The sequence below is a fragment of the Pungitius pungitius genome, chromosome 2 (genome assembly GCF_949316345.1).
Source record: "Pungitius pungitius chromosome 2, fPunPun2.1, whole genome shotgun sequence".
In the NCBI taxonomy this organism is placed as follows: Eukaryota; Metazoa; Chordata; class Actinopteri; order Perciformes; family Gasterosteidae; genus Pungitius; species Pungitius pungitius.
This window is the reverse complement of record NC_084901.1, coordinates 9,094,129-9,121,535: the sequence shown is the minus strand read 5'-3', so window position 1 is coordinate 9,121,535 and position 27,407 is coordinate 9,094,129. Positions and strand designations below refer to the sequence as shown.

Genomic DNA, 27,407 nt, shown 5'->3' with positions numbered 1-27,407 from the left:
ATATCTATAAAGGCTAAATGTCAGAGTATGGCAGAGTATAGAAGGTCCGTACATGATGGCCATCTTGCTACAGTGAGCTCGCTCACCCATAACATTGTGTTAGTAGTGGAACTTATGGTATAAACGTGGTATAAACATATACACAGCCAGCTTGACATATTTTCCAGCACTGTATTGTCCAAGGAACAGACAGGTTGTTGTGTTTGGCAGCATTTAATGCAGGAAAATGTCGTTTTGCAAAACTGAAAAGAGCACTGTTACATGTCCCCATGTTTTGTGTCTCTGCCTTTAACTGTGAGTGGGGGTAGTGTTTTGTTTTTTTCATGGATTACAGGTGTGCAGTGCTGGTTGGCTGTTGGCGAGGAGGCGTGGCCGTATAAAACCTGGGGAGCAATCAGCTAACGAGCTGGTGGCCTATATAACCAGCCTGGTTGAGGAACAGAAGAGAGAGAGAAAGAGAAAGGAAAGGCTGTGTTTTTGTTGTATGGCCTGGCTGATATTGTTTTGTTTGGGATCTGGTCGAGTGAGACCCAATTGTACTCTACCTCAGTACTGGAGAAGGGGTAGGTAGTTCTGCCCATGGGTGTACCTTTCCATCACGTAGGTAAAACTTTGTTACACACTAAGTTAGCTGGGTGGGGTCACCCCTGTAGTTTTTGCAATAGAGAGGTGAGCTGGTTAGGGATAGATTGTGTTAGGCAGGGAAAGGGGTGTAGAACAAAAGGGACCTTTTGTTTATTTCATTACTTTGACCCCAGTCCCCACAATCCCCTTCTCCTCCCTTATTTGGTTGTGTGTGTACCTTTTTGTTTTGTTTTGTTTTGTTTTTGTTTGTGTCACTTACTAAATGTCCCACGGGGACTAAACACAAGTTTTGCGTGTCATGCCTCTTTATTTATTTCAGCTGCACCCCCCCCACACTACTTCACTGTCCATCGCTAATTATACAGGGGGCGCCAGCACAGGTTTTTACGTTCCCCACCTGTAAAACGAGTTCCAACCTAGGTGGGAATGTAACAAGCACAATACAACAAGTACGTGCATTGAAAGTACAAATGATAGCTGTCAAAAACTAAAGGCTAAACCAGATATGAGTAGAGAGAACCAACATCATGACTGAATTTTAGTGGAACTTAAGAAATATCTACGTAAAAATGTTAATATAACTTACGGATGAAGCCAATTTTGTGGACTTTAAAGCACAGAATTCTGACGATTTTCAACTAAGAGTTCATGTACACGATAAACTTGCAGAATCTCCCTTCCTGTACGTCACTTATTATTATTTTGAACAGTCGCCGGCTAGTCAGTGCAACAATTATAATTCGCCACTAGGTATCAGTATAATACATACAATTCAAAGGTAGTGGTTCCAATACAGCATATCTGTACAGGGTGGGGATTTCAACATGCAGAATTTCATGATAAGAGAAATGGGTACAAGAGAAATCTTGTACCTATTTTAGAACACCTATTTCTATTAGAGGAGAAAGAAAATAAATGGCTAAAGTAACAACTGTGACCAGCAGAGGGAGTGTCAAAAACTTTTTGATGGTGTAATCCTTGCTAGTCAAGTTGGGTTTAATAACGCACCGAAAAACACATAGAACAATTCTTGGTGAGTGACAATTATTACTTTTATTTGACTAAAAGAAAATTGCTTTTCAGAATGAATAAAATGAGGAATTTTGATAAATAGTGGATACACTAAAAACAATTTGAGTACTTTATATTTTGATTAAAAAAGGAAACAGGATAAAAAGGCTTATTGTAGTCTGCGCTAACAGTATTTCTTCAGTGTTTTGTCTTACAGAGCCTGCACTCACAAGAGGTGATGTGCTAGTAGGTGAATGTTTTTTCCTCTCTTCTTTTGGTCACAGGGTGGTAGCATATTGCAGAAGGTGTTTTCGTCTCCGAGGTCTTCTCCTGACAGCAATTGTTCTCCTCCACCCTCAGTTTCCTGCCTACCTTTATGCTTTAGCACGGCGCCGAGGCATCAAGGTGAGGAGGATGAGTGGAAGGGAAGGGAAGAAACACAAGAGAAAAAGAGAAATGAAATATCCCAATTATTTATTTATTCTACTAAAATTCGAAAACATTGTTTCAAACTATATTCTGTATGTGTCCCTTACATTTACTTTAATAGAATTCTGCAATCTGAAAGGCTTCACAAAAGAAAATAACATCTCATATTTCTATGAAAGTAAAAATTTGATTCAGTTAATTTAGTTTGTCAAACATACCGTACCTTAAATGGTTGTTTTCATGCACACAGAATACATTGTTTACTTTTCAAAAAGAACTTACTGCAGCCTGTGTTTCTCCTCCAGTCACCAATAACAACACCCACCCCGGCGCAGACTTTGGCATAGCTGGCCAGACTAATACACAAGGCCTCTCTCCGACTTCTGCCAGAGTTACATATTCTTTGAATGCAAGCCTGGAAATAAGTAATTAATATGTTAATTGAGGAAACCCCCAAACTTAAAAAGAATTTGGTATGTGGCAAAAGTATTGTTACCGTGTAGTAGTAATCAGTTAGGATATGAGGGTGGCACACAGCAAATATCCCAGTTGGGTGGTTTAACACACTTGCACACTTTTCATGAGCATAATTCTCTATAAAAATACATATTTAAACCATTATTGAATTCATTTTATCTCTGGATTGCATATTGGTATCATATTACAAGCAAGCTAGTGAACAAATTTCAATGTTTTAAAACCAAAATTGTATAAGTTGATGCATTTTATTTTAAATTACTTACTCAACACTTTGTCCTGGGTAACAATACAACTGCTATGACATACATTTTTGCAATAAGAAGCAATGCCACAGTTAAAACAACCCACTGTGTTATTATGCACTAACAACGAATATATCACATTTCGCACTGGATTCCCTGCGGTCCTCAGCATCATGCACCTATTCTGCCAATCGTATGAGTAAATCTAAAAAAGAAAATCTCAAACATATTTTAAAAACACTTGTTAATTCGTACCATTTTCACGGTTGGTGCAGGTGGTGGGTATGTTCTCATGACAATTACCCAAACTCCAGGACAGAGCAAAGGGTTTAGCTGAGTTCCCAATGATCCCCCTGTTGGTGGTGAAGTCATCTGTGGTATCACTGTTGCTATTGCCACAAAGACCTAAAAGACATAATGGCTAAGATTACAAATCATATTGAACCATGCCACAGAAAATATACTGTATTTCCTTGATTTATTTTCTTTTATTTATTTAAGCGTAATTTAAACAAGGTTGTAATGAACCTAAAGTGAAGCCCAAAGTGAAATGTATATCCCATAGGGAATATTTTTTGGCCTGTCTGTAGACAGTGGTCCTCACCTTTGATCTTGTCTTTGGACTTGTCGGGTGCGTCGATGAACAGCTGGATTTCAGGAGACAGCTGAATTTGGAAGTTTAAACCAGAGGTTGTGTGGACTTGGACGAACATGGAGGACACCCAGTAAATCTGAGCATGACCTACAGGAGAGAATTCGGTAAATTAATGGGTGGCCGGGTAAATTAGCCATAATGAATGGATTGCTAGGCAGACGTACTACACATTTAAAATAAAGTCCAGCCAAATAATGTAAGTAACTAAATTTCCTTACAATTTTCTTTACCAAACTGATGGAATTGAGTCATCTCACGCCCATTCCACATGACCTTGTTCTTTTTGAATACAAACAGTTCCTGCAAAAAAAGAGGTGTTTACGTTCCATGACAGCATATTACAAATGTTGATTGTGTTATTTTAAATGAATTCTTAAAAGACTGCTGGTACCTCTGAGAGCTGAACTGTAGCCTTTCTTAGAAAGAGTCTTTTTCGCGAAAAATGTATTTCTATTTTCCAGTTGGGACCCTTCAAAGTTAGACTAGTTAGTTTCATGAAAAGGATATATCTGTATTCTTTGTCTATTACATGTTGGGGAATTGGAAAAAATCACCTGTGAAGCAACATATGAACATTTTTGAGGAAGGACATATTGTTTGCCATCAAATGTTGTTACAAACTGGCCTTCAATGACACATCTTTTCTTGCAAAAGTTCTCTGAGCATCGCCATTTCACTCCATGACACTTACTGTGTGAAGATAAGGCATGGTTCATTTTATTAAACTTAAAAGAGAGGTAAAGAAACAGTTTCTAGACCATTATTTTGCTAGGAACCATCTTGTAAGGTTGAAATAAAGTTTGAAGTATATTACCATCATTTTAGTGAACTTTTTACTACTTTTTTTAGTGAAGAGAGGTAAAGAGTTTTTACAGCCATTCTTTTGTTAGGGACCATCTGAAAGCCTAAATAAGTCAGAAATATAGGTTGAAGTATATTACCATGACTGACACTTGGAACTTCGTATTTCTCCGTTTCCGTAGCTTTTGCCAGCAAACTCACAAGAGCAGCTAGACTTAGGAATACAGTGATGGCCCTTAGCACCATTATTCAAAACTTTACCTAAAATACAAATCATGTTGTTAGGCTCATTGAGGCTGAGCAAGTGATGAAACCTTTAAAGAGCTACATTATGAAGAGCAATCATTTTCTTTCACCCTTTGGACAGGCACAGGTTTCAGTGAGTTCCTGGTAGAAGGGTGAAGGTTTCGGGTTGGAGCAGCTGTGAATAAATGCTGGACCCTTTTTCTCATAAATCAGGTGTCCTGGGCAACTTGGTTTCGCTGTATTAAACCAAAGTAAATTGGCAATAACATCAGGTGCTGTTCTCTAATGAGTGTCCTATCATACCAAAGATCTTTTTAATTTTGGGGTGCCTACCGCATCTGGTTAAGCGTCTCCAAAATGGGTTGATACTTGATTGGCTACACTGGCTTGCAACTTCTTGGAACAAAGGACAGTAGATGCTCTGGCTATTTTCAAAGCCAAAAATGTTCTCTTTACAGAGTCGGTGATAGTGACGATTGTTGTCTTGCAGACAGTCCTTGGTTTCCAGAAAGAATTGACGGCACATCTGCAAATATAATCCGGGAAACCACTTGATTATCTGGAACTAGCACATGTAATATGGATTGTTCACTTATTTTGTGAATCTTTGTCTTAACAAATCTACCCTCCACCAATGATGTAGAAAAGAACAGAAAGATGATTACTGATCTTAATATTATTTGTTGTGGTTTCATGGGTTTAATTCTCCACCTGCTATGTCTATGCATTCTATTGTGTTCTATTTTTCTCATTTTTTCTCACTAATTAATTAATAAAAGTCAGTTCTGTGAATTCTATCAAACTATTTTCAGTGAGATCCATGAGTGAAAAGTAGGTAGAGCAGAGCCTTACCAAACCAATAGCATCCTGGAGTCTAGTATCACAGCATGAACTTGGCCGTGTTGGAAATTATTTAATCATTACAACTGTTAACTCACATGATTTTCTTGCATCACAGGATCTCTGGTTTTACATTTGTGGTGATCAAGCTTGCTGTCTCTGATCAACTCGTGCCTGTGGGCTGATGTCAAGAAAACATTTTTAAACAAATGTATTGGCTATTAAAAAATATTTTTTATATTTTAAATAACTATACTTTTACCACCACCAAAAGAAATGATTGCAGCTGCTACTGAAAGTAGTGTTGTCAATGATACTACTGCTAAATAACAACAATTGACGTCTCAATTCCATACCTGCAACTTTTTGTTGTCCACACAGTCCAGACATGTCGGCGCTCAGCTCAGACTCCAGTGTCACCTTAACAACAAGTTTAAACAAATGGGCTTTAGTGAGTGTAATACGTGTTGGACGTTCAAATTAACTTGAGACATTGATTATGCGTGCATGCATTTGTCTTACTGTTATTGTGCTCTTAAGTGTGTTGAGCCAACTGTATAAAGTCAACTTACCCACATAGAGTTTATTCCCCCATGTACATTGTGCCAGGTGACAGTAAAAGGAAGCACCGTGCTTCTCAGTCTAGTGTAGATGCCGTATTTAAAGATATTCTGGTATTTTCGGTTGCATTGATGGGAAGCACTATCAAGACATAACATTGTCTGTTAATAAATAAGTGGGGTACTAGTGAAGTAAAAGTACTACATTGGTAAAAGACATTTCTATAAATCTTGCAGTGAAAATGGCAGTTAAGTAAAAGCTTGTGAGTACAATGGGGATATATTCAATTCACGTTTTAAGAGAAAACAATGCTGAAGAATTCAATCAATGTAATGTATCACAACTTAAGAAAAATCTAAAGCAGGGGTGTGTCATACCGGGAGGTCAAGCTAGGGTTTGTGTCCGGTTGTCACGTCTATTGTTGAACATCCTGTTTTATTTTGGTGGTTAATTCTCCTCTCGTTTCAGGTGCCTTGCCCTTCCTCATGTGTCCCCTGTTGATTGTCTTCCCTGATTCCTAATTGTGTCCACCTGTTCCCCCACCTCCCTCATGGATACTTATAGTCTGCGTCTCCCTTTGTCCTGTGCCAGTGTGTCTTGCATGTTGCATGTATTCGCACCAGCATCACAGCTACCACGGTGACTTTTCTTTTGAAACCCTACCAGTTGTGAGTATTGTTTATTGGAATAAATCCTAATAAGTCAGCCTTCTCTGCGTCCTTGTCCTTCCCTCTTGCTACGGGCGTGACAGTACACACTGGCCAGCATGGACTTGGCAGAGAAGGACCAATTGAGGTGAGAAGGTGCCGTTCCGCTGGTCTACCGATGCAGACGCAGCCTTCCGAGAGCTCAAACGGCGTTTTACCACAGCCCCCATCCTCACACTCCCCGACCCGGCCCGTCAGTTTGTGGTGGAGGTGGATGCCTCCGGGGAGGGGATCGGAGCCATCCTCTCCCAGCGAGCTGAAGGGGACAAGAAGCTTCACCCCTGTGCCTTTTTGTCCCGTCGATTGACGTCGGCAGAGCGAAATTACGACGTGGGGGATCGGGAACTACTGGCAGTAAAAGCGGCACTGGAAGAATGGCGGCACTGGCTCGAGGGGGCGCAGCACCCGTTCTTGGTTTGGACGGATCATAAGAACCTACAGTACATTAAGAAGTGCAAACGGCTAAATTCTCGGCAAGCTCGCTGGTCGTTGTTTTTTAACCGTTTTGATTTCTCCTTATCCTACAGACCAGGGTCAAGGAACACCAAGGCTGATGCCCTGTCTCGTCTGTTCAGCCCTGAGTCGGTGGCCAGGGCACCTGAACCCATCCTTCCGCTAAGCTGTGTGGTTGGAGCGGTGACCTGGCCTATAGAATCCAAGGTGAAGCAGGCCAACGGTGAGACCCCTCCACCTCAGGGGTGCCCAGAGAGTCGCCTGTTTGTCCCTGTGGATTTACGCCCCCAGGTGATTCACTGGGCTCACTCGTCCTTGCTCACCTGCCATCCGGGCGTACGTCGAACCATGTTCGCCATCGCACAGAGGTTCTGGTGGCCCGCTATGGAGCCGGAGGTCCGGGAGTACGTGGAGGCATGCTCCGTCTGCGCCAGGAGCAAGAACTCCTCCAGAGCCCAGGCCGGCTTGCTTCAGCCGCTGCCCATTCCGTCCCGGCCATGGGCCGAGATCTCAGTGGACTTTGTCACGGGGCTCCCGACATCCAATGGTAACACCACAATCCTGACAGTTGTGGATAGATTCTCCAAAATGGTGCATTACATAGCCTTACCTAAGTTGCCGTCAGCAAAAGAGGCGGCAGAAGTAATGATGAACAATGTTTTTAAGATTCACGGATTCCCCAGGGACATTGTGTCGGATCGGGGGCCCCAATTTGTTTCCAGGTTCTGGAAGGAGTTTTGCAAGCTCATCGGAGCCACGGCGAGCCTTACATCAGGGTACCACCCTGAGGCTAATGGCCAGACGGAGCGCCTCAACCAACAGCTGGAAACCGGCCTCCGGTGCCTGGTGGCGCAGTGCCCGGCCTCCTGGAGTAAACACCTGACATGGGTCGAGTTCGCCCATAACACCCTTCCCTCCTCCGCCACGGGTATGTCCCCCTTCCAATGTGTGTTCGGTTACCAACCCCCCGTTTTCCCAGAGTCCGAGCCAGAGGTGTCTGTGCCCTCTGCTTATGCCCTAGTCCGCCGCTGCCGCCGCATCTGGGCAGCAGCTCGCCAGACGCTGATCAGGCAGGGGGACAGGGTCAAGAGGGCAGCCGACCGCAGACGGAGACCGGCCCCGGTTTATCAGCCCGGCCAGAGGGTGTGGCTTGCGGCCAAGGAACTTCCCCTGCAGGTGGAGTCACGCAAGCTGGCTCCGCGTTTCGTCGGGCCATTCCCGGTGTCAAGAGTTATTAATCCAGCAGCTGTCCGCCTCCGCCTTCCCCGGTCCCTTCGGGTGCATCCCACTTTCCACGTGAGCAAAATCAAGCCAGTCAAGGAAAGCAAAATGGTACCGAACCTCAAGCCACCCCCGCCCCCTCGAATGATCGACGGGGGACGGTCTATACGGTAAAGAGACTCTTGGCAGTACGGAAGCGGGGCCGAGGCAGACAGTACCTCGTTGACTGGGAGGGATATGGCCCGGAGGAACGACAGTGGGTCGCACCGAGCCTCATTATGGACTCCGATCTCATTCGAGATTTTCATAGAGACCACCCGGACATTCCACGGCCGCCTGGAATTCGACCTTAAGGGGGGGGCACTGTCATACCGGGAGGTCAAGCTAGGGTTTGTGTCCGGTTGTCACGTCTATTGTTGAACATCCTGTTTTATTTTGGTGGTTAATTCTCCTCTCGTTTCAGGTGCCTTGCCCTTCCTCATGTGTCCCCTGTTGATTGTCTTCCCTGATTCCTAATTGTGTCCACCTGTTCCCCCACCTCCCTCATGGATACTTATAGTCTGCGTCTCCCTTTGTCCTGTGCCAGTGTGTCTTGCATGTTGCATGTATTCGCACCACCATCACAGCTACCACGGTGACTTTTCGTTTGAAACCCTACCAGTTGTGAGTATTGTTTATTGGAATAAATCCTAATAAGTCAGCCTTCTCTGCGTCCTTGTCCTTCCCTCTTGCTACGGGCGTGACAGGGTGTCAAACTCATTTTAAGTTTGGGCCAGATACTGCTCACTTTGATCTCAAGTTGGCAAGACCACATAGAGGAGGGTGGAGGGGGGGGGGGGGAGTGGGGTAATTGAATAAATGTAACTAATAAAAATAGACCATTGGATAAAAATACAGATACAGAGAAAATGGGTTCTAAAATTAAATATATTAAAAAGTCTTTTAACTAATTATGACCGCCACTTGACACAAAACGGGTGGTTGTCTTTTAGCTGATGCTTTTATCCATAGCAACCTGTTTTTACATTTTACCCAGGGAGCAGTTATGGTGTCATGTTGAAGAACACTTCAATATGGCGCATGTGTCACGCAAGATTTGAAACACCAACCTTGCGGTTCCCAGCACACCCTCCATGCTCCACCATCCACTTTTGGCTTTGGACAAAGTCTTCTCACACATTGAAGAAGGAATGAGTGAACTATTACAGTTTCACCTCCCGGAAATAAGTCCCTAAGGGATCACTTGGTAACAGCTTGACTTTGTGTTAACTCAGTATGTTTTCATTCAACAAAATTTACATTTTTTAATTAGTTATTACTTGGTGTTTAGTGTGGCTGCAGTTTTCTGCTTGGGCTCAAACCTTTTGTTCTGCACCAGGATTTGGCCATTCTGCAAAAGTGTCATGACTTTGTTGATGATGATCTCGACTTGGACCAACAGCCCGTTGTGTCCTCGTCGTATGCTGACAGAATATTCCTCCCGGTTGACGGTGAAGCTTGTGAGTGTGAACGGGCAGTCGGACCGAACATAGTAAGTCTCCCCCTTAAAAGGCTGGACGACCCCGCTGCCAAATGTTCTGCAAGTGTCTGCATACAAATAAAAAAATGTTAGGTCAGAAATTAAGAAAGAAGTAAATGAAATTACTTCATAATCATGGATTAAATATTTGGGTTCAACGTGTACTTGATTTTCCTTACCCTGTCTAAGGATTACTGTCATTGAATTACAAATATGGTAATAAAGGTACAGTTAGACAATAAACTAGTAAAATGCAACAGCCAAACAATAAAAGAGAATGTGTTTCAGAGAACCTGAAAACAATGTAGCCAGTACTTACGATATATACAATAATATCTGTGTAGTGAACTGATTAATATCCCGCATTGATGGGTTTGTACTCACAAGTCTGTGTTTCTTTGGTCTCGAACAATTCCACTGTGCCAAAAACTAGAAGCAAAATACAGTGTAATGGTGCAAGTAAACATTAATAGTGAGTGAAATTAATAAACAACCTGAATACTAACATGGTTGATATTGTTTTACCAAATAAGTATTTATGCGTGTAAGCATTACAAATCGCAGTTACCTCTCTTTGAAAAGTTGTTCAGAATTGGAATCTTTTTTGTCTGTGTCAAGTATTTATTCTACAACCGGCTATCATATTTGATTTATATGATATGTTTAGTGTGCATTTCTTAGGTTGATATGGTAACAACTCATGGAAACTAACAAAAGTATCTTTGATAGTATAGTATAGATATAAGATAGCATGCGATTGAAATATTTATCTGCAAAAATGATATCTTATCTTTCTTTTTACCTGCTCATGCAGTTAAAACATCACAAAAAGAAAAAATCCTTTTCAGAATGGTATTACTTTAAATATTGCATCTTCATCATTTTGCAGTGAAAATACCTGAGGCCAGTGAAAAGCAGAATGCCAGAATCCATCCCTGGGTTGTCATGCTGCCTGATGCTGCAGGAGAGCAGTTGAAACAAACAACCCACATGGCTTATATGTGCAGTGTTAATCCTAAAACAAAATGGCACTGCCCCGCCGGTACTCCGTCACACAATATACTAAGAAACTAGAAATAGAAAGATGAAAACAAATTAAACATTGAACTTGACATATTCATTTAAAACCCAATGTGATCTGCCAGAAATAAGAACAACCTGTAAATATTTGAGTCACACACCATACATAATGGGTAAATTATAAAGTATATTTTGTGAAAAGAGGGGAAGTTCCTTGTTGTCAAATCAATGAAAACATTGAACATTGAGAATTGAGGGATCAGTGGCAAACGGACCACTTTAGGATTTATAGTACCTGGATTATGTTGCTAGCTGCTAGGCCATCTCAATATCAACCCTGCACGTCACACAGTCTGCAAGACAGGACAGTGGTTTGGAAAACAACCTGGCTAAATGGCAGGAGATTCTTGGGCTCTATAAAGCCGTCAAATGACAAGGGATTGAGAACACACCAAATTGCACAAAGACTGCAGGTTACAGCCAGTGGAATTATGCCTATAATGGTATCATTGATTCCTCACCAACTGCACCCAGTAGGTCAGGGTGATCAGGACATCGTCTCAGTCCTTGACCATCATCTCTGGTGCCCCTTTTCTGACGATAAAGCCATACTGGGTGTCATGTCTGATACGTCAGATACAGTTGTATACAATTGTGAGATTCTGGAATTTGTCTAGTGGTGCAAAAAACACTTCCTCATCCCCAATGTCAAAAAAGACAGAGAAGATGGTATTCTACCCCAAATCTGTTGGAGACCACTCACGAGTGGTTATCCATGAGCAGAACATAACACGTGTTGACTCTTGCAGATACCTGGGCATAAAAACAGCGGCTACACTTTATTTTGTATGCTGAGGGTCTTTGGTCAGAAAGTCTTCTACCACGCCATCATTTAGAGCAGGGGTGTCCAACTCATTTTAGGTCCAGGACAGATATTGTCTAGTTTCGGGGGGGTGCGCGCTGCTGATGTGGCCGACGGGCAGCCGAACCGGACTTGGCCCGCGGGCCACGAGTTTTACATATGGGAATTAAGCACTCGCGTTGAGTTTGACACATGTGATTTAGAGCATGCTGTGTTTTGGCATCTCATTCTGGTTTGCTAACCTCTGTCTTGTCTTAATTTTGTAGTTTCATGTCTCGTGTTCCTGGGTAACTTCACTTCCTGCCTTGTCCTGTCTTCCCCTGTGATTGTCTGCCGTGCCTGATTGTTTCCAGCTGTGTCCAATCACCCGCACCTCCCTTGTGTATTTAAGCCTTGTGAGTCTCTTGTCTCTTGTCACGTCATTGTTGTCTACGGCCGTCTACTCGTCTCGTCATCGCCATGCCACGTCTGGAAATCATGTTCATGTCGTTTATTTTGTAAGGTCAAAGCTTCCCCTTTTTCCGGTGGAGTGGTTTTTGAGTTTAGTTTTGGATTCTTTGACTATTAAAGTCCTTTTATTTTGAACACTCCGCATCTGAGTCCTCCCTTCTTGCCCACAACCCGCCCGCACTGACAACCTCAAGGTGTCAAGCTGAAAACCAAGATCACCCGACTAATACAAAGAGCCATTAAAATCATGGGTGTCAGACAGCATCCCCCACTGCAGGGTGTCTGATGAAATCCTCATCAGAAAGGATCAGAAGGTTATTTCAGACCACACCCATTTCCTCCACCTTGAATATTAGCTTCTTCCTTGGTCCCCTTGTCCTTAAAGCCCTAAATGGCAAGCTAGCCAGAGCCTAACCCTCGCAAAGCAGATTGCTTATTATTTATTATATCAACCTTGTCTAAAATACAAGCTTTCTAATGTGACTACTCGTTAATCCATATGATTAAAAATGTGAGATTAATTACTTAATTTTTTAATCTATTCACAACCATATACACCAAAACCTGTGATATGATGGAATGGAAAAAAAAACATTGTGCTCAGCTAACTTTTAACCAGATTTACAACTTGCTATAACTCATCGTTAAGTACAGTTCTGTTCAACATTTACAAAATATTTGATTATTTACTTAAAAACAATCTCGCCTGTTTCTACTTTCTCAAAAATCCTCAACTTGTTATTTAGCAGAGTGTACTGTACCTTGAATTTATTCATTTCAGATGAATTAAAGTTTTCAGATGGATTATCAAGGTTCATTTTCTGAGAAGTTGTTTTCACCATGACACCATGGACACGATTATGCATACAAGCATGTCCCACTCTTGCACACTCTACTGGGCTCAGTTAAGAACCATCATCACTCTGAAGAACTCTAATTCACAAGCACTACGCACTCTTAAAAAAAAGAGTTGAAAATACTTAAAATAACCAGCTTATTTTCAGTATAAGAAGATTGCTCAAAGGGAAATCCCAAGTGTGTCAAACTTAACTAAGTGTAAGTATACTCAAAAGCCTTTGCTACGCTGCCTCCCTTTTTACAGTATACACCGCTTTGGCTGGAAAACTCAAAGAACAGCATAAATAAATATCTTGCAACATAATTGAATTTCAGAATTCAAAGACCAAATTGGGAACAATCTGAAAATTTCTGTAATAATTGTTTTTCTCATAACTAATTATCTATAAAATTCCGCATTTGTCTTCAATCGTAGTCTAAATCCTAGATGAACTGACCAAGAAAAAAAATAAACAGTGTGTGGCTTTTTTGCATTTATTATGAATGGACAGGAACAAAAACAACTGTATTGTTTTGTCTGTAAGACAACTGCAAACCAGTGTGTTAATGTATTGACCAAATTTGGTCAACACATTAGTGGCATTTAGTGAAAACACACAGAGCATAGATGAGCTCAACAAAAGGGCAATGCTGTTGAAATGTTGCGAGGGTCGGGCAAGAGACAGGCGTGGTCAGGCAGGCGAGGGTCGGGTAGGAGACAGGCGTGGTCAGGCAGGCGAAGGTCGGGCTGGAGGCAGGCGTGGTCAGACAGGCAAAGGTCGGGCTGGAAGCAGGCGTGGTCAGACAGGCGGGGATCATTCACTACGAGCAGGCCGGGAGAGACAGGTGCGCTCCTCGGGGCCAAAACCCTCCCAGTCTACCAGGTACGGGAAACCCTGGCCCCGCGGTCGAACCCCCAGGAGATGCCGCACCGTGAAGGCGGGTCCACCGTCTATGACCCGGGGGGGAACAGGGGGCAGAAGGACTGTGAAAGACAGTTTTGACACGAGAAACATGAAACGTAGGGTGGACACGAAGGGATGGGGGCAGCCTGAGCCAGACCGCCGCCGGATTGATGACCCGCGCTATTACGTAGGCCCCGATGTAGCGGTGAGCCAACTTGCGGCTGTCGATCTTGAGAGGCAGGTCCTTGGTGGTCAGCCAGACCCTTTGGCTGGTGCGGTAGTGAGGGGCGGGGGTGCGCCGACGGTTGGCTTGGGCTTGGTACTGGCGGTTGGTCCGGAGCCAGGCAGCTTGGGCACACCTCCAGACCCTCCTACAGCGGTGGACAAACGGTTGGGCCGAAGGAACTCCCACGTCAACCTCTTGGTCCTGGAACAGGGGGTGCTGGTACCCCAAGGAACACTCGAATGGGGAAAGGCCGGTGAATGTGCAGGGCAGGGTGTTCCTGGCCATATCCGCCCAGATGAGTTGCTGACTCCAGGTGGTCGGGGAGGTAGCCACCATGCACCGGAGAGAAGTCTCCAGGTCCTGGTAGGCCCTCTCGTCTTGACCGTTGGTCTGCGGGTGGTACCTGGAGGAGAGGCTGGCAGTGGCTCCGATGAGGGTGAAGAACGCCCTCCAGAACTGGAAGATGAATTGAGGGCCGCGGTCAGGCACCACGTCGACCGGAAAGCCGTGGAGCAGGATGGCGTCCACTCCATCACCTGAGTCCTGGCTGCGTCCGGGACAAAAATCCAGCCCGAGGGGCCTCCACCCGGATCAGGCTGAGACTGCTGGGCGTCGCGGACCACCGCCTCCACCCCCCAGCAAACTGTGGGGGCGAAACAGGAGGCAGGAAGTACCGGAGCCGGGGCCGAAACGGTGTCATCCAGGCCGAACATCCTGGAGAGGGTGAATCGGAACCTGGCAAACAGGAGCTCCCACCGGGCCTGGCGGGCATTGAGGCGTCTGGCGGAGCGGAGGTAGGCCAGATTCTTATGATCCGTCCATATGATGAACGGCTGATCGGCCCCCTCCAGCCAATACCGCCACTCCTCCAGGGCCGCCTTGATGGCGAGGAGCTCCCTGTCCCCTACGTCGTAATTCCTTTCAGCGGGACTTAACTGACGAGAAAAAAAGGCGCAGGGGTGAGTCTTCCGGTCCCTCGCATCCTGCTGGGAGATAACCACCCGGAGCCTGGTGTCCGAGGCGTCAGTCTTGACGATGAATTGGTGCGTGGGATCTGGCTGGATGAGGATGGGCGCCGTGGTGAACAGGTCCTGGAGGCGCCAAAACGCGTGTCGGCCTGGGGCGTCCACGTGTCACCCTTCCCAAGGAGTGACCATCCAGAGCTTGAGTGTGCACCGGAGGATCGAGCGGGGAGGAGCGGAGTCCCATCTGGGTCGCCAAGCCAGTGTCCAAAAAACAGTCATCCGCCCCAGAGTCAATGAGTGCCGGTACCGTCAGGGGCTTCTCACCCGGAAAAAAGGTGACGTGAAACTGAAAACGACGAGGAGTGAATCCCGGAGCACCGGCCCGGCCCAACCGCAGGCTCCGTCCTACGGCTGGGCCCGCTCTTTTCAAGTGGCCTGGTTCCCCGCAATGCAGGCAACAGCGGGCCCTCATACGCCTCTGCCGCTCGGCCGGAAATAGATGAGAGCGGCCTAGTTTGCCCTCGCAGCACCAGGGAACAGGAAACACCTGGGAGGGGGCGGAGACAAATAATTGACAAATAAGGCTGTGACATGGACACAAGACTCCTGTGGGTCTGTACAGAAAAACAAGCATACAGAAAGTATAATCACCCCTTTTAAAATGTTTTACTTTTTCCCTTCCCATTCTGTTAACAATACATTTTTATTGCAAATTAAAAAAACTACAACATTGCCACATTAGTCTTACCAGACAGTTCTTCAGCAAGCCGTACGGCTCCTCACAAAGAAAAGTAGAGCTCTGTGGAAAAGCACATCAGTTGTTTGAAAAATAACAATTGGACTGAAAATAAAATGTGTGCTGACAACAGTAGACAAGGGGTACAACAGTGGCGACTGTTGAATTTTATTGTAGGGGGGGCTAAACAAAGCTAACAACTTTTTTTTCACATACAAACAAAGCATTCTGGTGCATTCTGACAAAATAATAAAGACAAAATAGAACATTTTCTTACAAAGGCAAATGGGGTCAAGGAAAAAGTTTAAACTTAATTTATTTGCCTTGTAGAATTTAGTAAGATTAAGTGCAAATACATCAATAGAAATTGGGAATTATAGACAAGTTAACATTCTAACAAGTTAACAGAATGTGATTCTTTGTGTTGGTCAGTGTTGGGAAAGTTCACTTTCTACATGAACTAGTTCAAAGTTCAGTTCACATATTTTAAAATGAACTAGTTCAGTTCATAGTTCAAACTTCAAAATATTTGAACTAAGTTCACAGTTCCGACTAGTTCAGTTTGTTGCTGTCACGGTTTGGTTCTGCTCTGTCTTATTTTGTAGTTTTCATGTCTCTTGTGTTCCTGGGTAACTTCACTTCCTGCCTTGTCCCGTGATTGCCTGAGTGTTTCCACCTGTGTCCAATCACCTGCACCTCCCTTGTGTATTTAAGCCCTGCGTGCCAGTTGTCCTTTGTCGCGTCATTGTCTACATGTCAGTGTTCAAAGTAAGTCAAGTCAAGTCTGTTTCATGTTTCCAGGTCCCTGTTTTTGTCGGTTTGTTTTCTCCTCCTTCCTCCCCTTTTTTGGTTGGAGCGATTTTGATTTTGTGAGTTTGACAATTAAAGTCTTTTTATTTTCTCATCACTCTGCATCTGAGTCCTCCCTTGCCCTCGCACCAGCCGTATTGACAGTTGCTGCAAGCTATTATTTTTCAAAATTATTGCCACAGCCCATATAGAACCACAGACAGCAATTATTCTATCAGTTTTAACACTGAAGCTATGCATCAGATTTAATCTTCATATCCAATTTTGAATCCTTATCCAACCAGGGTTTACATTAGCATTGAGGGGACAGCATTTCCCCATTGTTGCATGCTATGTTGCTGTCCATTCACTCCACACTAGCAGCAGCTGCAGCGTTCACCCCTACAGTACATTCTCAAACACATGCTGCTTGAATGGTCTTTTTTAAATAAGGAATAAAAACACAACACTTATCATTAAGGTGCAAATGTTTGCAAAGAAAGGTCAGATTCCTCCCATCCTCACGACCTTGTCAGTTCATAAAACTCATTTAAATTATTATATGCCGCTTCTTTGCTACACGCAGCTGTCGCCTCCATGCATTTCTTTTTTTTTTTATGACGCATGCGCGGTGCGACACTGGCTGGTGTTGCCAGATTGGGTGTTTTTTCCGCTACTTATTTAGGCACATTTACGGTGTGTTTTCTATAGAAATCTGGCACCCTATTGAACGATGTTAACCTGAAAGAACGTGCTGTTCATAGACACCAGAATGAACGAGTTCACAGTAACGTTCATCGGGCATTAATACAGTACGTTCAGTTCACGTTCGCCCAAAATATGAAAGAGTTCAGGCACAACACTGGTGTTGATAATATCCCCACCCCCCTCGCTCTCTTTGCTCAGTTACTTATGACGCAAGCACGTAAGTGTGAGCCCCAAATCCTCATTGAAAATGCATTGAAGGCTCGATTTTCGAAAAAAAGTTTTAACATGAGAGTCAACAGGAGAATGCTTGGGCAATTTTCCACGTCAATGAATTCCCCCTGAGAGAGGCGGGACTTGCGGCGCGCGCGACCATTTCAAACGTGACCTGAATCTGACGAATCTGATTGGACAATGACAGATAATATGTCTAGAACACTGAAAAATACTTTAATGTGATAGAATTTGTTGAACCCCCCCCCCTCTTTCTCCCAGTTGGTGGGGCGTTGCCCAAATCACCCCTATACACCATCCGCCCCTGGGGTACAACACCAATTTGTAAAAAAGTGGAAAGATGAAACCACATCATATTTATATATAATTGTTACTTGTTTGAGATTTAATAGTTCTAATTTATTACCCCTGCTCTTCCACATTCCCAAAGTACGTGTTGATTACCTGTTCATTGCAGTTGTCTAGGATCCTCATGTCCTTCCCAAGTGTTCCACTGTGTGATCTGTACAGCTTAATAAGATGCAATGAGCATAAGACATATTCGTGAGATATTAATGTTAGTATAGAAACTAATTTTGTTTTTAATTGCAAATATTTTCAGGGGGCGGGTGCCCCACTGTTATATGGTAGGCAAATTATTGATCAGGTCCACTTATGAAACTTAATTTTGAAGATTTGTGCACAGATCTAAGATAGGTGACAGGTTTCATGCAAATGTTATGTACAATTGATTCAAATCTTCTATTTGAGAAGGGAGAACATTTGGCTCAACGCCACCAACACTAATGGAAGGCTAAGCACTCTGCCACAACAGTTGGTTAACCTAGCTAACGTGTTAGCTACCCTAAGTATTGGTTTGTTTGTGTTAACTGATATAAGGTAACCCAAGCCTTAAGGTTGTAGTGGTATATGTAGGCCTACAATAAGCTTCAAGCTGTGGTATCTTTGACTAACTTTATTATCCTAGTTCAACATTAGCATCACACTATGACTATGACTGTGCAGTTCATACAACAAGTGCCGATTCCGACTGCCGACGGTACACGCCCCCCTGCTCATGTCACATACAATCAATCCGCATGTCCATAAAATAGTACCATTACATTACAATGGTTAGCTAATACAAACCAACCAAAACGGCTCCAATACGGCTATATTAAAGCGTGCTTACAACGTAGTAACGCTTTAGTACTTTTAAAGTTACGTTACAAACTACCCAAACCTAACTAGCCAAGCCAATGTGTAACGTGTTTCATTGTTGACAATATACACATCATATTTCAGTATCTGTAATTTAATTAGTATGTTGTATGGATACATCAATTTTTTTATAATTAGCCTCAGCCTTTTTATTTTATTTGTACTTTGTTAAAACTCCTGAACAATGTGTATCAACTGGCTGTGTTGTGTCCTATTCGGAGTAATTTATATAATGTGCGTGATTAAATGGATCTACAGCAGAAGAAATCCTCACCACGAACGCTTCACTTAAGCATCACGCTTCCACAACAGCATTTCTCTGCGTCATGCCGACGCTATTAGTGACGAACTGCTCCACTACACTCCTCCTTTCTTACCTTTCCTCCCCACTCTTCTGCAACTCTCCCATCAGGACCACGGGGATGTGATGCACGGATTCACTCTTTGTATTCTGGGAGTGATTGGGAAGAGCTAACGCGAGAGACTCAAACCCAAAGGGGGTGGGTTAGTTATTATACTCTAAAGTCTTTTGATTGCTTATATATATTTATATATCAAGCATCAAATACAACTAAGCAGCACCGTCCTGTGTTGTGTTTTCCATATGTCGCGCAAGCAGGTCGACCATGACTACAATCTCCGTAGTATGAGCAACCTGATGGGCGAGCGCAGGAAGAAAGTGAGCGACGGAGGGGAGCGGAGTCTCATCAGGGCTCCGTCCAGCGCCAGCATCACCAGCCAGGGTGCCTCCGCCGGGGCTTCCACCGCCGGTGCGCCGGCAGCACCCCCATCCTCCACCGGGGAACTGGAGAGGGCTGCGCGCAAGCAGTTCCAGCAGGATGTCACTCCGGGCTTCGTCTACGTCCTGGCCGCGTTCTCCGCTCTCGGGGGGTTCTTGTTCGGCTACGACACGGGGGTGATTTCCGGAGCGATGCTCCTGCTGAAGAGGGAGCTGGACCTGAGCGCCCTGTGGCAGGAGGTGCTCATTTCAAGTACTGTGGCCGCGGCCGCCCTGTCCGCCCTACTGGGCGGCTTCCTCAACGGGCTCTTTGGGCGCAGAGTGTGCATACTGCTGGCCAGCTTCTTCTTCGCAGTCGGGGGGATCGTGCTGAGCACCGCCCCTGGCAAGGAGGTGCTCCTGACGGGGAGGCTCATCGTTGGTGTGGGGCTTGGTAAGACATGTGTTCAACACGTTCTTCGTCGGTTCAGTCCGTCTTCAAACCAGAGGCTTGTTTGAGAGGTATTTTAACCTTTAACGAAAAAGACAATGTTTAGTCCTACACATAACTTTTCAGCTTACACATATCCAATGGCATTTTTTGGTTTCTGTGACTTCTTTCTGCCTCTCCTCTCCTCAGGTTTGCAAACACACACAACGTAATTACATGTGTGGAAGAGAATTCATTCGAGACCTAAATATAGTGAAATGAGGTTTGAAAATGCAGCAGCTATACACTTAATTTACGTTCACAATCTCTAGCTGTCAATATGGACAAACTAATCTCATTTCGGACGTGATATTAGAAGTAACTCCTCCTCGTTTACCATAACAATCTTGCCACAAGCCGGACTTGATAGATAATTAAACACATCCTGGCATTAGCTGCTGGATCTGCTCATAAGGCGTCATTTTTCCTTACATGAAACTATTTTCTCAGAGCCCGTTTCTTCCACTCCTCCACTAACGATGTCTCTGCTTTTCCCGAAAGCCTGTTGTTTAACATTACTGAACTTTTCATAGAGGTAATGGAGTTGTTCGTCCATTACTTGGACGAACAACTCCTTGGTTGGCAGTGTCGTCCAGGACACTGCCAACCCTTCCTCTCTCTACGTCCCATAAGCGTCTGTCTCGTTCATCTGTCCCTGATGGTTGTTGTTGATCTGACCTTTGTGTGAGCACAGGGACTGTTTTGTGATACAAGTATTGACCCAGAGTGTTTGACAATGCCAAGTTATGTATTAAATCATTGTCTATTCCATCAAATTAAGAAGTTTTGTTGCTGCATGGGATATTTGTAAAATCCAGCATATTCTGGCAGGTTGGTTCATAAAGTTTTCTGCATTAGTAGCTTTTCTGTTGGGAGTTTAATGGTATTTAAGAAGAGTTAAAGCCCCGTTATTATTAGACATGGCTACAATCCGGTCACCATGCTGCCGACAAGCCGAAGTTGTATTGGGTGCTCTCTCCTTTTGCTTGACGCACGCTCCTGATCTTGGATCTAGAATTGATTGCTCTTCCTTGAGGTCCCGGATGTTGTGGTTGAATATTTTAACATTGAATTATTTGCGGTTTAATTTTTTGTGGGTGAATATTTTAACATTGAATTATTTGCAGTATTTTAACGTTGAAAAACATTCAGATACATAATTTCAATGCATAAATATTCAGTGTTAGAAATTCAATCACCTTTTTCTTTCAAAACCCGATGACACAGATTTACTTCCATATACATGTAACTAATATTCAAAGTGCAGTTCTATCATAAAAAACTCAGTTCAAGTCCAATGTCGAATTAGGCACGCTTTTTGAATTGAATTAACAAAGTAAACAACCGCATAAGCCTTTTACTGCTTAATTCAATTGCCACTCACACCTCTTATCCATTTGAAAGTCTACAAAGCCGTTATCTGAGGGGAAATAGGGTTACTTTATCTACAAGTTTTTAAACTTTTCCAGCCTGTGTCGCGTGGCCTGACAATGAATTCATGAGGTGTGTGTGCGTGTGTGTGTGTGTGTGTGTGTGTGTGTGGAAAAGGGAATGCTGAGACCTGTCTGCTGGTGCTGAAAGAGAGCTCATTAACAAAGAATGAAACACTCCAAATGCTTTTGTAAAGGATTCACATTCTACCAAGTAAAGTAACCTGACCTTCGGTTCAAGTCATCTTGCTTGTTTTCTGTCGAGCTTTAGCTTCACTGGATAACTACAGAGGAATATGAATACTTGAGAAGCTTTCCAAATATACTTGATGAAAATGTGTTTATTTAAATCCATTCAAACATTTCTCTTTGAGTCCGGGCAAAGATTAAGACCTTCAGCAGCCAATCGCTTGTACTCGCCACCCCCGGCATATACTGTAGAGATAACACTGGAAATTGGTGCGACCTGGCAAAAGCAAAGCTCAGACTTGAAGTAGTGAAGCAGGCCCGAGGCGCTCCATGAAATTCTGTAATCATGTGATGAGCAGGTGGATAGGGCTTGGCCATGTAACTCCATTTCCATTTCCAAATTTCCATGTGTGGTAGATTGACACAAATAGTGCACTGATAAAATCACTTTCAACCTATTAGGGATTATTGAAAGAAGCGATTGAACAAGCCAATTAGTTATTATCTGCTTTATAGACAGGAGGTCTTAAAAATACTTTTGAGTATGTGCTCTGCCAGCCAAATAAAATGGTTTACAGATTATTCAATCTATGTTTCTTTACAATTCATGTAAGGCTGGACCTTTGCAGGGCTTGTGGGAGCAAATAAAGTAGCAATAAATATATTTATATATATATGTATGATGCAACATACAACAAAAGACAAAAGACATAACTCTTTGTGGACATGTGTGTGTGGCAGAAACCTTGGCTTGAGCTGACTTAAACTGGTGTTTCATATAGCCAAGAATGGCGGCTTGTCCATAGAGGGCCATATGGGCGTGGCAATAACTTAAAAAAAAGATTCTATATTTTTTAAATTATATTAAAAGTTACAATTCGTCAATATTTGTGTATTTGAAACATGGCTGGATATACCTTGTAATAAGTCTAAGATATCTTAATGCTTTTCCAGCACGTCCTCTTTACCTGTCTGCATGTCTCAGCTGAGCTCGGGAGGTCTCTTAGAAGCAGTTTAGCAATCGCTGATTAAGATAAATGAGCAGTTGCAGCTGGTGGATTTTGTTTTTTTTAGGGCCAGCCAACCAGTTTCAGTAAACATGCCAGTATGATTCAATGCAAAAAAAGGTATCAAACACGCATTATTACTTTGCAATTAAATTGTTTAACATTTATTACAACAGTTTAAGATTTCAGTACATCAATGAATATATATCACTATATATATATATATATATATATATAAAACAATATTCAGAATATGATATAACTACCATATTGTAACTATTTTCAATACCCAATAGAAATATTAAAAGATAAATATATTACAATATACATATATTTATATTAAATCTATTAGAAAATGTATATATTGAGATGCACCTATATGAACCTAATTTATTGGGGAAACACCCGATAAGTGTGTTGAGGAAAGACCAACTCAAAAGCCCCACAAAACTTCACACAATGAATTATTTTGGATGAAATGTGCCTGTTTACATCCACGTCCTGGTTGTGTGTTTTTACCGTGCTTGACTTTGTTTCGGAATGGAGGCTGGCTTGACCACAGTGATATCTCTGTCACGTTGCCGTGTTAAAGTTAACATTGCTACCCAGCTGCGACGGACACATGACTGCGGTGAGGAAACACAAAAAGGACGTGGATGAAAATAGGGACATTTTATCGAAAATAATTCATTGTGTGAAGTGATGATACCTTATACCTTTTTTTTGCATTGAATCATACTATGATGTTTACTTAAACTACACTTGGGAATTTCAGTCATGCGTTAACAGGTTGTATCTGGAGAAGGGGTGATTGTGTAATTGAAATTAGGATTCATGAATGTCCTGGCTCTATTGTCACCTAAAACACAGATGTTAGTTATATTTATCTTGTCTGTCTTAAGCCTAACCCTCTCAAAAGCTTCTAAATGGATTTTCATCAAATTAGCCTGAGCAGACAGGCTTCATGCCAAAGAGCAGTTCATTCGATTTCAGTGATGATCTCCATCTCAGATTTCCACCCCTTGATGACAATCCTTTTTTCAAGCCATAACAGGTAGAGACTCAAAATACTGGGGATATGTCTACACTGTGAAGAAAATCAATTTGTAGATGTAACATGACAACTGATATCTCTGTTTGTAAAAGCAGGCTGGAGAGGTGTGCAGCCTTGGGAGAGTCTTTGTCTTTTCCTCTGATTACTCAATGCCAAACAATAAAAAGGCAGAATTGACCATGTGGCTTTGATCCATTACTGTGAACTTTATGAATACAGGAAAATTGAATGTATGTTGTATGTATTATATGTCATTTAACTGTGCTTTGAAATGTTGATAAGGGTGTTTTACTATCTCAAATCAAACTCTTCAGTCGAGGTCTAGCAGATAAAATTAGAAAGACATTTTTTTCTCAATTATAGATTTCCCTTCTGCGAGCTGCCACAGTGTGGTGCTCGCTCGGAGGCTGGTTACCCAACATGTGGTTGCCATAGCAACAGGTAGTCATGGCGGCCTTCTAGGGCACGGTAGTGGCAGTAGGGAAGGGAGGGGATGGAGCTGGAGGTGACGAGGGGGGTGCCAAGCAGCGGCAGACTATTAATAGAGCTTATCAGGAGCCAGCTGCAGAAAGCTCCGGTCTCATGGCACCTTGTCAGATATATTGGAGGAAAACATACTGTTTGTTTTGTTATATTTGAATAATGTGTGTGTGTGCGTGTGTGTGTGTGTGTAGTAGTGCAGCGGCCATTCTGAGATGCTTAGGTTAACCTCATGTATACATGGACTCCATTGCTGTTGTTATTGTTGTCAGGGTTTGTTGTCATTGTTTGATCGCTCACAGCGATTTTACCGCAGTTATCTTTTTTTTTCGGTGTGTGTTGACCCAGGAAACAAAACTACCGCATGCTGCAGTCAGTTAGATTGGCGAGACCAAGATGGTAGTTGAAGATGGAAAGGGATTTTTGCAAAGTACAGAGTCTCCAGGACCAGGAGAGCAGGAAGAGTCTCCAGGAAGAGTTCTCTAGAACAAGAAACATTTGCTGTAAAAAGGCACAATCTGAGTCACTTGGTCAGAAGGATCTCCTGCTAAACATTACCCTTCTCTCTGTCTCTCTCTTTCTGTGTAGGTATTGCATCTATGACTGTGCCTGTGTACATTGCTGAGGCATCTCCGCCCCACCTAAGAGGTCAGCTTGTGACGGTTAACACCCTCTTCATCACCGGTGGACAATTCACTGCCAGCCTCATCGACGGTGCCTTCAGCTACCTGCAACACGATGGCTGGAGGTCAGACACAGAGACGCGGATTTCACACACATGGTTTAAGTTATAATTTAGACAATAAAATGAATAGATAGATTGTGTGGGGCCCACAATAAAGTTTGGACATACTGTGACACAACAGTTTGTGACACATAAACTATTTGTAACACTGATAATTGTACATTTATAAAATTCCCCCGCCAAACTGCATGCTAGATACAGCTTGCCTGCTATCACAACAAGAGGTAACTCCGTCGCAACATAAAAAAATTGAAAAGAGCGATGCAAGAGGAACAACCGGAGACCAGATATGCACCAACGCAACTTGTGCCGAGGGTTTTTGGTTGTAAAGGTGTTTACTTGAAATAATATCAGGATATACCGGGATACCGCCAGATATGTAAGTCTATCCATGTTCTGACTCAAACTAAAAATCTAGCTCTACCGACTATACTTTGACTAGGAAGCACGTACGAAGCACTTACTTACACCACTTAGTAGTTTGGCTTTCTTGAATAAATTGTACTTGATTCTTTTTGTTCTGGGTCTGAATGCTGTGGGGTGAGTGCAATTATTGTAAGTCGCTTAAATGTAATGTATTATAGGCTTAATGACATGTGTGCTTCAGTGAGGGAGAAACCATCTGTACATGAGCAAAGATGGTATCTTGTATGTAATTAAGAATACATTTTCCAATTTTAAAGAAAACTGTGGCATCCCAGGTTCACACACAACACTTTTCCAGGAGACTAGAAATGGTCCGGTGGAGAGGTATAATCGAACTCTTCCATGCTAAGAAACCAAACGGAAGAAGAGAAGCCAGCATGTGTGTGGTGAAGGAACAGTATGCTCCGTACCACCTTGTCTATGGTAGGAACCCTTCTTCCTTCTGACTTGATGTTTGACCTGAAACCAGCTGATCAGAGCGCTTCTCACAGGAAATACGCAGGTAAGGAGAAGGTGGATGCAGGAGGCATACAAGCTAGCCTCACAGATAGTCCAAAGGGAGAAAAATAGAGCTAAGTAGTATGACCGAAAGGCTTATAGAGTGGAGCTACAGCCAAGGTGTAGAATAGTGGGAGACCAAGGTTGTATTGGGATTAAGAGAATATCCATGTGATAACTGAGAAAAAGCAAAAGGACATTAGTGCATGTATACGTTGCAAAGCCTAGCAAGCCATCATCACACAACCAGCAGAACCACTGAAAAGTTTTAAGAGCCAGGTAAGACTGGATTCAGAAGAATTCCAGCCACAGGCAACCATTTAGAAAGATGAGTTTCCAGAGAAGGTTTTGGAAGACAGGAGATGCATATGTAGACCATGGATTAAGAGGGAGCTGAGCAAAAAAATCCAACCAACAGATGAGGTTAAGAGGGATTTTGAGTTGCTTTCCACCAGAACATATCATTTTCAACAAAGAAATGCACCCAAAACACTCACATACAACAGATAAGATCAACCACTAGTTATGCATCGACACAACTAAATGAAAGAGCGTTACATGCCCTTTGGGGTAGGGGACCGGAAGAGCCAAATGCCGCAGTATCTTGGCGCTGATGCTTACATACTTACAAACTAATGCTTGCCTGGAGGTACGGTGTGTCCATCAAATGGTGTCACTTAGGTCTGCGTAAATACACTTGAGGTACTTTTCAAAGGATCACAATCTCCTTTTATGATCAATGGTGATATAGTCAGATATATTATCAGCATTTTTTCATATTGAATAGCAGAAAGGTGACATTTGGAACAGTAATTCCAAATGTCAACACATGCACAGGTCAACCCCTAACATTTGCTGACAGCAGCTGTATGTTCAACAGATAAATGATGCTGTCACGATATCGGGCGGCAAAAGATCCACGCGCAGAGGGAAGTCAAAAGTAAGGGTTTTAATGTTCAACAGAAACACCGAGCCGAGCTCAATGGCACAAAAATAGAACAAAAATGCATTCTCTAGGAGACCAGCTAGGCAAAAGGCAGAACAGAAAATAATCCGCTGGACAATCTCCTCCTTGAAGAGGGAAGCTTGATAGGAGCCCGTAGGATGCAGCTCACCGCGGCACAATGCTGGAGACCGAACGAGCAGGGCTTGGCTGTGCGCAAACAAAAGTGGTTTTTCAGGCTGCTGGACAGGACAAGGGCTAGACATACAATAATAGTCCGACAGGACACAAAGGGAACACATGCAAGATATAGACAGGGTGATTAGACATGACGAGAAACAGGTGTAACAGCAAACGGCGCGGGCACTGATTGAAATGAGCGGCAGGTGGATGGAAAGGCTATGCGAGAAGTGGGTGTGTGCGCTAAGGTAAGACTAATGGGAAAATGAGTGTGTCGGTGAATGTATATGGCAGAGGGGAAGAGAGGGAGACCCGGATCCTGACAGATGCCTCTGTATCCTTCTCTGTCTTCCGCTTCCCTCCAGTATGTTTCAATCTCGAGCTGTGAGATACTTTAGATAAGAATCGTCCTTTTCTGCGAGGATTTGCTTCAACTATGGAGAACAGTTTAGTTCAGTTCAGTTTAATGTATAGTTTAATCTTGTAGATTAATGGAAAGCTTGTATTTTATCAAAATTGACTATGTGTTAGAGGACATATCTGTTACGGCCGATTCGACATCGTCAGG

At 43.2% G+C, this 27,407-nt stretch overlaps 2 protein-coding genes across 3 annotated transcripts in view; one reads left to right on the top strand and one right to left on the bottom strand.

The window, feature by feature from the left end:
• Positions 1-1,619: 1,619 nt before the first annotated feature.
• Positions 1,620-11,085, bottom strand: LOC119210578 (mucin-6). The gene is made up of 17 exons (XM_062560327.1): positions 10,649-11,085; positions 10,135-10,179; positions 9,593-9,818; positions 5,862-5,991; positions 5,646-5,709; positions 5,388-5,470; positions 4,783-4,975; positions 4,560-4,685; positions 4,344-4,464; positions 3,957-4,092; positions 3,794-3,871; positions 3,621-3,702; positions 3,352-3,489; positions 3,003-3,152; positions 2,522-2,619; positions 2,308-2,440; positions 1,620-1,975 (listed from the first exon to the last, which is right to left on the bottom strand). Exons 1-17 carry the CDS (start codon positions 10,740-10,742, stop codon positions 1,971-1,973), a joined length of 1,902 nt encoding a protein of 633 aa, XP_062416311.1. The 5' UTR covers positions 10,743-11,085; the 3' UTR covers positions 1,620-1,970.
• A 6,900-nt stretch (positions 11,086-17,985) lies between these two features.
• Positions 17,986-27,407, top strand: part of LOC119210574 (proton myo-inositol cotransporter-like) — a 42,650-nt gene continuing 33,228 nt past the window's right edge. The window contains exons 1-3 of one of the 2 annotated variants that reach the window (XM_037460733.2): positions 17,986-19,179; positions 19,299-19,851; positions 24,636-24,795. In XM_037460733.2, the coding sequence (XP_037316630.2) occupies positions 19,326-19,851; positions 24,636-24,795 (686 nt within the window). In that variant the 5' untranslated portion in view covers positions 17,986-19,179; positions 19,299-19,325. Of the gene's footprint in view, positions 19,852-24,635; positions 24,796-27,407 lie in introns of both variants that reach the window. The other variant, XM_037460732.2, reaches the window with a different exon arrangement.